Consider the following 12,133-nt stretch of genomic DNA (forward strand, 5'->3'; position numbering starts at 1 on the left):
TGTCAATTTCTTTTTGGGTAAGACCGCGTAATTCTAGAAATTATTATGTTAATTAGAGTATTTAGTAGTTTTTTTGAAATCAACATCAAAATAGTATAATATTGAGCGTATTTTATAGTTCGTGATAAGAAAACCCATGTTGATTTCAATGGCCATTTACTGTGAGCTTAAACTATTGTTTGATTATAAGCGTTCAAATAACATGTTGGTACGATAAAAAGTGCGAGTGTTCCTCACAGTTGATAAACCTATCGGTAATAAGCGACAATCCTTGATTTACTTAATTTTAGAATAATCACACAAATGTGAAGACTTATGAAACACAAGTTTTATTAATAAGAAAAATACGGCATACAAAATTGATATTTCTCGTTCGAATGCAATCAAATCGACTCTATGCGTGATTCTCTTCAGATTCTTTTAAGATTTCGGCGATGTAAGTATCACCTATTAGAGAAATTAAAAGAATATTTGAATCAGTAGTCAGTTTACCAGTAGAAATTGTAAGATCGCGTGGTGTTTTCATATCTTTATCTTTGGCATTCACGTTGGCACCGAGTTGAATGAAGAGTTTGGCCACGTTCACGTTATCTAAAATGCATTTTGCTTCAAAATAAAGATGATGTTTTTTCGAAGACATTTTCGATTCTACAAACAAGAAAACAAGTTGTTTCAAACAACAACAATTCCTTTCACAAACAAACGCCCGAACGTTGACAGCCGACAGAATGGGGTCATATTTTGAATTGAAACGCCCGTTTCATAAAATTCGGAATAGATTACATGATTCACTTTTGAATCATCTGCTTCTTAGGCTCATTCGCTTGTCAAAGTGTCCCTTTTAACATCAATAACAAATACAAAAGCATGATATGTAATTTTCTTTGTGTATTAAGGTCATTAAGGGAACTGTATTTCCACGCGATCGTTCGTACTGCTGATCTGTCACTGTTATTTATCTACTTGTAATCTCAATGTTTCTTTCGTTATGTCAGAATGATCTCACTTGACTATGTGTCTATAGAGAAAGTTCACCTCCATTGAATGTCTTGAAGAGAAATTGAAACTTGCTGCGTTAAAAATAAATGGAAACTCGATTGTTTTATTCTAAAGAACATTCGAAAAAATCTTGTTTACGTTTAAAGTATTCTTTATTATTATAATTTTCCGATAAAGATTTGGACAATGAATTGTGTTTTTTTTTTCATTGAAATTCATGTACTGATTGCAATGAAACCCATTTTATGCATGTTTGCCCTCGGCTAGGTAAGCACTTACACCGAAACAAGTGGAATGAATTAAATAATTGGTAGACAAAAATACGCAATGATCAACCGCTGATAATTGCAGCTGCAAGTGGTGTTTGCTCAGCATTGTTTTTATCTTTGACATCGGCGCCGTGTTCAACGTGAACTCCAGCGCTATCCGTTTGACCTGAATATTATGAATAAGTCAAAATAGGTAGGTTAGTTATCTTTTTTTGGTTGAAGAGAAAAAAATCGATCAATCGATGTGAATATTCGGAAGCTTACCTTTTTCAGCAGCTGGAAGCGGATTTTTTCTTTTATCCCATAACGATATCAATGGAATATTTTGTGCGATCAGATTTTCAATTCCCTTGGCATCATCTATATACAAATCGATAGAATATAGTTAAAAGAACTTTACCATGAACGAAGATAGAAATTCCTTACCATTTTCAGCTGCATCTTCATATCTAAGCGAAAAAGTACTCTTTGAATCTTCATAATTATCGCCTGATCACAAGAATAATAAATCAAGAAATCATCAAAATTGGGAAAAAAAATCAATTCGAAATATTTTCAACTACCTGTTGGCGAAGCAACAAAATCGGCTATTAGAAAAGCAAATGTGATCAGCGACAGCATCAAGAACGTCTTCATTTTGTAATTCTCTTTTGAGCCTAAATTTTAACAAGAAAAAAACAAATATTTATATCGAATTCACACGTTTTCTACAGTCGAAGAAAGCAGATTCGACAGATTGGTGCCACCGATTTAGTGGCAATCGTTCTTAAAAGAAGTAAAGTCACAAGAACTAACCGAACAGTACAATGTGCAAACTAAAACTGTGATCACGATCACTAACCGTCAACAACTGAAGCATCGATGACTGAGTCAACAAGTTTTATTTCGCTTTGACCACGAATATTCTTTTCAAAATGATTTCAATTAATTGAAAATTTCGTTCTGGTAGAATGATATGATCAACAATTTAAAGTTTATATTTTAGCGAGATAAAACCGTTTACCAAATTAGCATGCAGTTGGGAGAAAAATGTTTATAACGTTATTAATGACTAAATTTATTCAATGTCAACAAAAATCGATACGAATCATTTATTCTTATCTGAATGAAAATTCTGCAATCGGATATATCCAGCCAAAATTTAAGCAATGTTCAAATTAAATGTGATCACATCAATATTGTATCCAAAACGGTGCATCTTCTATGACTAAGTTCAATGGTCTATAGCTGTAATTCATTGAAAAACAAAATAAATACGCAGACGTTTGACACACATTGATCAACACGTTATAGGAAACATATATGGTTGTACTCAAATGTTGACACATTTGCTATCAGTTTGAATAAAATTTTGCGAATAACAGGCAAAACATAGCGAAGCCAACGCAAAAACAGCACTTAAATCCGTTACACGCAAATACCGGTTTCAAGTTCCTGTTTCTACGTACTTTGCCAAGATTTGCCTCTTATTCTCATCAGTCAATGACAGATAGCTGAGGATATATGCTGAGCATAGGAACTCAGCAAGCTGAGATTGGGACGTTTGGATTTTGTGACTTGCTATTCGTGCAAATTTATGTGGGATTTTGGAGAAGTGTTGATGGAGTGTAATGGGAATTGTTTTCTAAACTCCCCTCCATCATGAATTTGTTTGAATAGCGCGTCACAAAGTCAAAATATCCCAATCTCAGCTTGCTGAGTTTCTATGCTCAGCATATATCCTCAGCTATCTGTCATTGACTGAAGCTCAGATATATACACAAGTTTCAGTAAACAACTCATTTTTGTCACGAGAAGAAAACGTTTTTTTTGAATATGCTTGTAATTGAAAATGTTTTTTTTCGCTCTACTGTTTTTCAATCTTATTAGATCTGCGAGCGGATGTGAGCCAGAAAAGCCACATTCGACAACATCCGCTGTAGAGTCAAATTGACGATTCGTTTGACCTCAAATTTATCAATAAGCCTAATGAAATTCTTCACTTAAATAAAGCGTTCATTATCGCTGAAAAAATCAGTTTGAAAGACGACGTTAAGTCGGATGTTTTATGCTCCTTTCTATAAAAGGAACAAACACAATAAAAAAAAAATGAAGTTCACGATCATTCTGGTGTCGTTTTTTATTCATTTTTGTGATTCAAATGATTTCCAATGTGTTCATCTCACTGATACAATGGAATTGGCCGAGTTTTACTGTGAAAATTTCAACGAAACTCTGCCTGTGAATTGTTCAACCACGTATCTGTACTCCATTGGTCATTATGATAAATCAAAAGTGACACGATTGAAGATCGGTGGCTGTGACGAGGACAAAATCGCACAAATCATCGGTGACTTTCGAAATATATGTTCATTGGACATTTGTTGCTCCAATCTTCGATCATTGACTCCATTCGATGTAACACTCGAGCATTTGCGAGCATTCAACGCTTCGCATAATCAGCTAACTGAAGATCCAAGCGATATTTGGACAAAAATGCCCCATGTGATGGATGTTGATTTATCACACAATAATATTTCATACATACCTCATTATGATCCGATAGATCTTCCAAATTTGGAAATCATTGACTTGAGCCACAACAAACTAAAGAAAATTGATCATGATGATATATTCGGCAAGGTAAAACATTTGAAAATTTTACGACTGGATGATAATCGATATGAATATTTTGACGAAAATTTTCTACAGTTGCTGAAAAGAGATGTTGCGGTGCATATTTCATGGCAAAACGTGACTAATTTTAAAATAGAGGAAAACATTGGAAAACCAATTCGTGTTGTTTTAAATCAAACGGAGGGGATTTGGCCGTCATCCGATGGAAATCGCACTGAATTCCAGTGCCGTGAAGGAAGCTTCAAACAAATAGGCTTATTCGAAATTACGGACAACCACATTGAAAATCCAAGCGAAATGCTTCGTTGTTTGACACCATCACTTGGGCAACTTATATTAAATGGAAACTTTACCGAACATCTAAGTTCTACCTCACTTGAACCGTTCATTGATCTATGGGAATTGGCTATAACTGGTGCGCAGTCATTGGAATTCGATTTAAGTTCAATCAAAAATCGGAAGCATCTTTACGCTCTCGACATTTCGAGCAACAACTTGGAAGAAATTGGAAATGTTTCACTGTTGGAACAGTTCTCAATGATCAACTATTTTGGCGCAACCGAAAATCAACTGAAAAACGTACCCCAGCTAATCCAACACTTCAGAACAAAAATGATTAGACTACTCTTGAGTGGAAATCACGTTGGGCAATTGAATACGACCACATTCGAAAAGTTTGATGTATACGAATTGTATTTGCAAAACACAAATCTATCGTTTGACGATTTTCGGCCGTTTGAATCGCTCAAAAGTTTAATGAAACTCGACATTTCTTACAACAACTTAGAAGTGACAAATTTTTCAGTACCATCGACGGCTTTAAAGGCTCTCTTTTATTTCTCTGCTGCTTATTGTAACATTACAAACGCTTCGGAATTGATTGAACTTCTCGGGCCACGAATTTGGTTTCTCGATCTATCAGGAAACCATATTGGAACACTGAATGCCACCAAATTCGAGGACTTCATAAATCTGCAGACTCTGAATTTGAGCAGAACAAATTTGATCGAATTTGATTTCAGTGTATTAAGACACTCGCGCTATTATTCTGAGGCGGATTTTTCTCACAACAATTTGAAAAGGGTGACCATTACGTCAGCATCATCGAATTTGGGCATACTTTTCTTAAACGACAATGAATTGACGGAAGTTGAACCATTCACAACATTTAACTTTCCGAAATTGTGGAATTTGTCAATATCAAAGAACCAAATTACATGCACTGCCATGGCAGAACTTAAACGCAATTGGCCGAATTTGAAATTCGTTGGTAATCCCTTTGAACAAAAACATGGCGATTGCTCAAGTGTTGTTGAGCTGATAAATAACTTGGGTTTTGTTGGAACTTTCATTTCCAAGTGGTTTTGATATTTTTGTTTGATTGTAATGATTTTGAAATGAAATTTGAACAATTGTATAATGAATGAAATTGTTGTTTTGAAAATGGACCAGAGCCAAATAAAATGGAGCAAATACCAATAGAATTCCATTTTGTACTGAGATACACTTCAAATTTCAACATAAAATAAATACATCAAAGAAATTCTCATGTAAACGTTTGAAGATTTTAACGACAATTAATACATTTTTGAAACTCAAATTTGAATTGGCCTCAAGTAGACAGTTGACAGTTAATGTCAACTTTGAATTGTCACAAATGTCACTGGCCTGCTGTTAAGCTGCGTTTATCACATGTTTTCATACTCTTGTGAAATACATAGTCGGAATCGGAAGGTAAGTGCTCAACTATTTTATTTGATTGCAGTTTCAGAATGGAATTTCGGTGTGAACATTTTTTCGAGTTCTCAATTTTCTCATAAAGTGTTTGTCATTCCCTGACTTTCTATAGGAAATTTCAATTGCGGAAGTATCTACCGATAGTAACATTTGCATCGAATCAAATCAATCAAAATGAGTGAGAAGAACGATGACAATCAACACAGCCCAGAAACTGATAAGACAAAAGAAAGTGAAGCAAGTCATCAAAATGAACTTTCTGCAGCTCTGAATGCCATTAATCTAGGAACAAAAGTAGTACCGCCCATTTTCAATCTATGGATCGATTGTTTGGAAGAAATATTCGATTGGCTATCGATCAATGATATCCATTCATTTGGTCAAACCTGTACAAAGTTCTACCAAATTGTTGGCGTATATTTCAAATGGAAGTATAAGCGGGTGCTTGGTAATGTCTACGACGATTCAATGACTGTTAACTGGAAATATTTGAATGGATTCAATGAATTTGCCCAGCGATTGTCATTCTACAGCCGTGAGCCAGATCGATCGCTTCTCTTTGCCCTGGCAAATTGTAAATCGCCCAAAGAGATAAATATCGTCAACGCACATTTCAGTGAGCTTGATATTCAACCGTTCGAGAGCATGCTGAGTAAAATAGAAATCATGAGACTCAGTTGCCATTTGTCTGGTGAATTTTATGAATCATTTTTGGGACCCTGTGCAAATTTAAAGCGATTGAGAATCGATAAAAGTCCAAGCAATGGTTGGATGCGCAACAAATATCCAACACTTGAGCATTTGGAAGTATACGAATGTGATCCATCTCAAGATAATGACCTGAAAATATTCTTGGAACAAAATCCAAATGTACGGAGTTTATCGACCACAGCTGAACTTCTCCTAAGAAACCGAGTCATATTTATGGCCAGCAATTTTGGATTGGATGACTTGACAATCTTAAGAGTTGACGATATTGATTTGATTTCCATTGCCCTGATCGAGTTGCATCAACGAGGGTTTTACAAACGATTACACTTTAAAACCGATACAGCAAAACATTTGGATCAATTACTGGGACTTGCCACGCTACGCGTTTATAGGTACGAACGCATCAAAATGCCACATTTGCCCACGGTAAAAACACTCGTTTTTAAAGCAATTTGGAATGGACAATGTTCTTGGATGAATGACGTGTCAATGGCTTTGAATAACCTTGAACGCATTTTTACACCAAAAACAAGCACTGAATATATATTGCCATTCATTCAGAATTCGACGAAACTAAGAGAAATAACAATGGCAGGTTTACGCGGTGAGATCGATGTAGTGGCCATGAATAATGAACGTAAGAGATTGAAAATGGCACGCAAAGTGACAATATACCTCGAAGAAAAGGACTATCTGAAGCTTAAATGGAAGCACGCATGCACTGACTTTGGTTTGATCGAACTAAAACGAAATAAATCGTATGACGGCGTTTGGGATTACACTTTTGGATCCTATTACTAAAGTAGTGAAGTAAGAAAAAATTTCATTTTGGAACGATATTTTTTATGTTTACTATTTTTAGAGACTCAAAATAAATTGACCATGTATCTAATTTTCAAAATAAAATGATGTTTTTTCTTATTTTGATAAAATTTCTATTTCATAATTGTGAAAATATAATTGCATTCATAAATCATCATAGAAGTCTTGAGATTAGTTTGGAAAGAAGATGAAAACGCATGAATAACGTCCACAAAGAATAAAGAACATATGAGAACATTTAAAACTTGGAACAATGAACATTTTTAAAGGTTTTTTTTTTTCCAATTTTACCACTCAAAATGTGAACTAACCATAGGTGGCCAGTTGACAGTGAATGTCAAATTTGAAATGTAATGTCATTCAATTACGCCTACTTCATCGTATATTTTCATATCCTTGTGAAACACACAGTCGAGATCGGAAATAAGTTAATTTCATTTGATTTTCTCTGTTTTTATACAGAAATCTACCTAAAAACTGTTCCAATAAAATTGATTTCATTCGGCACATTGTATGATTTCAGGGGAATTTCATGCACTGTTGACAAGAAAACGGCACACAAGTTGCTTGCGGAAAAGTCGGTCTTTAGCAAACAAAATCAATTTCTATTTTTAACCACTGAGAAAAAAATTGAGACAATCTGATTACTGAGAAGAAAAAAAAATCGTAAAATGTCTGATCAGAACGCAGAATCAAATCAAGAGCGTAGACAAGGATTAATCGATGGGAGTGAAAAAGTCAAACGATCGACACCTGATGATGTCGCAGATAAAGAAACTTCAACGAAAAAGATCACCGATCTGAACTCATATTGTCTTGAGCACATTTTCAACTATTTGGAACTCCCAGATCTAGTGAATGTGGCCGACTCAAACAGTAAGTTAAGGTCAGACTGTGAATTACCATTTATAAGAAACTATCGGAGCAAAAAAGTGCAAATGATGAGATACGGTGGCTGGTCCACGCACTTAACATACAGCAATTGGTTCAGAATAGATACAAGCACCATTTCCATCCGGAATATGATAGCATGCCTAAAACTTTTGCGACACTTTGGTCATCTATTGACTAATTTGTCGATAAATTTCGACGAATCTATGCCGGCACATTGTGCTGAAGTAGAGCGCTACATCCATGATAATTGTGCCGAGTCGTTGGTTGAAATTGATTTCGGATACGCTCAGCAATCGACGTTTTCTACTATTAAAAAGCCGTTTTCAAAAATTGAAAAAGTAAGCTTTAGCGATTCTGAGTTGGGAAAAGAAATATGTGAATTCAACAAATGGTTCCCGAACATGCGTCATTTACATTTCAATATGTGTGACACAATTGCTGATTTGAGGTGCATTGAAAAACCGATTCCAAATTTGAAACATCTGGAGCTACACATAAATGGTTGTGATAAAGGATTTCAGAAATTAAACGTCTTGGAATGTCTACGCTTGAATCAAAATCTGCAAATTTTCGCCCTGTCAAACAGTTTTGATGGCACTTTTTTCGAACTTGCCAGCCGATACCTACAGAATCTACAACATCTTCAAATCAATACCAGCCAAGAAAGCTACTTTCATAATGTGGATTCGCGCATTCGTTTCGAGAACGTAAAATTTCTTTTCATTGTATCATCAAGAAATGAAATTATTCCGAAAATCCCATTCACTTACGGTCGTCTTGAAATGTTCAACATAATTGCTGGTGGAATTCAATCAAACGATGAGTTCTTCAGAAATCATTCACTGAAAAAATTGAAATTGGCAGCAAGATATTACTCCCAATCGTTTGAGATTATCGGTGAAAAGCTACAACTAGCTAAAGCATTGCCACAACTGACTGAATTCAGTGCCACATCCGTATTTTCCGTCGATGAAGCGATTGCTTTTGCTAACGAATGTCCGATGCTGAAACTCTTCGAGTTCAAACTTTCAACCCAATCTGAATATGATGATTTAGAGAGTCGATTCACACGGCATTCTGAGTGGAATGCATCTATTAAGCACCCGCTCATCATTCAGTTGCAACGATGCACTCTTCATCTTGATGAATAAATGTACTTTTTTTTTAATTTATAGAGATTTTTGTATTGAAACAATATATTTATGGAATTTTTCCCAAAGCTTATAAACATAAATTTATACAAAAATGAGGAGAAATTAAATGTTCAAACCAGTAAATTAAATTGTGTTTTTTTTCCTCATTTTTCCACATAGATTGCAACGATTGTATTATTATAAATTTGGTTTATATTCAAACGTGTTGAGCACCTTACTGCAAATGTGAACTAACCTTGAGTAGACAGTTGACAGTTAACGTCCATTTTGACATAATCAAATCATTTGTCAAATGTCATTAGCCTGATGTCTATTTGATCGCATTGTGAAATACACAGTCGAAATCAAAAGTAAGTGCTCAACTTTTGTGTTTAATTTCAATTCCAAAGGGCAAATTCTATCGGGAAATTGATAATAATCAATATATATTGAAGAAATTTTTGATTTTTGCTTTGCATTTCTTTTTCCTAATCACCTTTTGTTCATGTACACAAGTTCATCGTACACACATCATAAATATAAGCCTCTATTGTGTTCTGAAAACATACCATTGTTGGTGTAGTGGCTTTTAGACGTAATTTGAATTTCTAAGAATAGAAAATCTCCGTATTTATATAAAATTGTGTAAACAGCTGAATCAGCGGTTTTTTGGTGTATTTTCCACAAAATCAGATCAAAAGGATCGAAAGACATTTGTTTTTTTATGACCTAACCTAAATTTCGTACATTTTGCAGAAAATCTCTGAACAATGGATATTGGGTTAACGTTTGCAAAGTATGCTCTATTCCTTTTCAACTTATTGTTTGCCGTAAGTTTCTTTTCGAACTGTATATGTCAATCGATACAGTTTTTCCTTCAATATCCAAGCGAATAATTTTTTTTTCTCCAATTTTATAGGTGCTCGGCATAGCAATGGTTGTGATTGGAATTGGTGTGAGTGCAAAGCTTGTGGAATATGAGGATTTCATTGGTAAAATTTAAAACTATTCATCTCAATATTGGTTTTGGGTTGCTAAAATTCATTTTAAAATTGTCAGGAAACGATTTGATACCACACCCGATTGTCTTGATCGTTGTTGGCTGCGTTATGTTCTTCATCGCATATTTGGGCTGTTGCGGTGCTATCAAAGAGCAAACCGGCATGCTATGCTGTGTAAGTGTAAAGAATTGAAGCTTATGTTTCATTTTCTTCTGACTACCGTTTCTATTTTTGCTTAAATTGTTCACTCCGCCTGGTTCCAATAAAATGTTTTCAGTATTTATTCATGATGATAATTCTCGTTGGATTTGAAGTCGGACTCATTTGTGCCGCTTATTCGAAAAGAGATCAATGGGAGAGCATTGTCAATGAACAACTCAATTACACACTCCATCACGCTGATAAAGATCAATCGTTCTACGCATCTTGGAATATGTTGCAAACTAATGTGAGTTGATTGCTATCAGTTTCAATGTGATCATCACAATGCACACGATGAACCAAATTTACAAACTAAAAATGAATTTAATTTTTTTCGTTTTTCATCTAATAGTTGAAATGCTGCGGAATTGATGGTCCAAATGATTGGAATCATGTCTTACCCAATGACACCATACCCGGATCATGCTGTCAAAAAGCCGCCGACGATAAAACATGCACCATAACCGAAGCCATACAAACTGGATGTAAAACGGCTTTCATCGAATTTTTAAACAGTCACATTTTTACGGTGATTGGCTATGCGATCGCAGCTGTTGTACTTCAGGTAATTTATCGTAGGGAAAACAGGCTGTTCTGTTCTATGGATTAATGACATATACGGCGAGATTGTTTACTTTATAATTTACTCAATGTTGTCTTTCTTTCCTCCAAAGCTTCTGGCCATCGTATTCCCCTGTTGCTTATTTTCAGCAATCCGAAGAGATGAACGGCTCCCAAGAAGATGGCACCGCTTCTAAACCGTAGATCTATCTGTAGTACGTTCTATGGCTACGAGTTTAACACAAATACAATTTAACTAAATTTATTTGAATCCAATTGTATCTTTTTGAATCTAGTCAAAATGAATGATTGAATATTATATGTGATAAAATTAAGTGCCAGAATTGAGCCGAATTTTTCCGAATCTCTGTACTAATTAATATTGTGTCAACTCTCTAGTTCCATGATTACACACAACTCTTATTGTTTCACATCTACATAATCCACAACGGAATAAACGATCTTAGCCAGACCAAAAGAAAAAGTAAAATGGAACGACCAAACTCGATTTACATCGATGCAATATTGGTCTCGAAGCAGCCGTATTATTTGCTTAAATTTTTTTTTCGCCTATTTACAAAGAAATTAAGTAAGAGCTAATTATGTTTTATTACTAAAGAAAAACCTATGGTTGGTTAATTTTCCATAAGCAATACGAAAATGATCTACAAATTCAATTTTAACTTTATTTGACAAAAAAAAACGAGTTATTATTGAGACCAAATAAAACTCAGAAGTAACTTTTAATTGTTCCTTTATCAACTTGAAATAAAAAAAAAAACGACGAACCTTTCATGCTAAAAGCATTATTGAAAAAATATTTAACTCTCTATCACGTATTGGAGAAGATGTTTCTCTTTTATTTTTTTTTCCATCGAAGTTACTTTCAACAGAAAAAAGGCAAATTTTTATCGTATAATCAAGTATTCAAACAATCCTCTCATCGAATGGGTGCTACGACAACATTTTTTTCATTTTAACTACAATAATGATTATAATGCAAACCTGTTGAGCATCTTTTGAAGCATCTTTTTAATTCTTCCATTCAAATGTGAACCAATCTCAAAATGACAGGTGACAGTACCATTTGAGATGTCAAGAAAAAGTATGTATGGTTTCCTGTTGTTGATAAAAACTGTATTCATGAAATTGTGAATGCTTATTTGTTTTATTTCTGTGAATTTTTTTT

The 12,133-nt window shown here is 34.5% G+C and overlaps 4 protein-coding genes across 6 annotated transcripts; 3 read left to right on the forward strand and 1 right to left on the reverse strand.

Annotated features, from left to right (window-relative positions):
- Nucleotides 1-1,225: 1,225 nt before the first annotated feature.
- LOC129569478 (uncharacterized) lies at nucleotides 1,226-2,311 on the reverse strand. The gene is made up of 5 exons (XM_055448319.1): nucleotides 2,064-2,311; nucleotides 1,832-1,924; nucleotides 1,695-1,757; nucleotides 1,533-1,628; nucleotides 1,226-1,434 (listed from the first exon to the last, which is right to left on the reverse strand). The coding sequence occupies exons 1-5, from the start codon at nucleotides 2,125-2,127 to the stop codon at nucleotides 1,331-1,333; spliced, it is 420 nt and encodes a 139-aa protein (XP_055304294.1). The 5' UTR covers nucleotides 2,128-2,311; the 3' UTR covers nucleotides 1,226-1,330.
- Nucleotides 2,312-3,283: 972 nt separating this feature from the next.
- LOC129569475 (uncharacterized) lies at nucleotides 3,284-7,238 on the forward strand. Of its 2 annotated transcripts, XR_008688040.1 has the most exons (3): nucleotides 3,284-3,890; nucleotides 3,960-5,618; nucleotides 5,734-7,238. XR_008688040.1 is itself a non-coding variant. In XM_055448314.1 (2 exons), exon 2 carries the CDS (start codon nucleotides 5,796-5,798, stop codon nucleotides 7,131-7,133), a length of 1,338 nt encoding a protein of 445 aa, XP_055304289.1. In that variant the 5' UTR covers nucleotides 5,508-5,618; nucleotides 5,734-5,795; the 3' UTR covers nucleotides 7,134-7,238. The 2 variants fall into 2 exon arrangements, 1 of the variants encoding a protein (XP_055304289.1); XM_055448314.1 differs by lacking the exon at nucleotides 3,284-3,890 and having other exon boundaries at nucleotides 5,508-5,618.
- Nucleotides 7,239-7,556: 318 nt separating this feature from the next.
- On the forward strand, nucleotides 7,557-9,473 carry LOC129569476 (uncharacterized). 2 transcript variants are annotated; one of them, XM_055448315.1, is made up of 2 exons: nucleotides 7,557-7,581; nucleotides 7,678-9,316. In XM_055448315.1, exon 2 carries the CDS (start codon nucleotides 7,826-7,828, stop codon nucleotides 9,197-9,199), a length of 1,374 nt encoding a protein of 457 aa, XP_055304290.1. In that variant the 5' UTR covers nucleotides 7,557-7,581; nucleotides 7,678-7,825; the 3' UTR covers nucleotides 9,200-9,316. The 2 variants fall into 2 exon arrangements, with proteins under 2 accessions (XP_055304290.1, XP_055304291.1); XM_055448316.1 differs by adding an exon at nucleotides 9,362-9,473 and having other exon boundaries at nucleotides 7,561-8,030.
- On the forward strand, nucleotides 9,463-11,729 carry LOC129569477 (23 kDa integral membrane protein-like). Its single transcript, XM_055448318.1, has 7 exons — nucleotides 9,463-9,552; nucleotides 9,938-10,011; nucleotides 10,101-10,173; nucleotides 10,241-10,356; nucleotides 10,460-10,630; nucleotides 10,736-10,948; nucleotides 11,058-11,729. Exons 2-7 carry the CDS (start codon nucleotides 9,952-9,954, stop codon nucleotides 11,139-11,141), a joined length of 717 nt encoding a protein of 238 aa, XP_055304293.1. The 5' UTR covers nucleotides 9,463-9,552; nucleotides 9,938-9,951; the 3' UTR covers nucleotides 11,142-11,729.
- Nucleotides 11,730-12,133: the final 404 nt, after the last annotated feature.

The sequence above is a fragment of the Sitodiplosis mosellana genome, unplaced genomic scaffold (assembly GCF_009176505.1).
Source record: "Sitodiplosis mosellana isolate CC-2019 unplaced genomic scaffold, AAFC_SMos_1.0 Smas_scaffold_36, whole genome shotgun sequence".
Classification (NCBI taxonomy): Eukaryota; Metazoa; Arthropoda; class Insecta; order Diptera; family Cecidomyiidae; genus Sitodiplosis; species Sitodiplosis mosellana.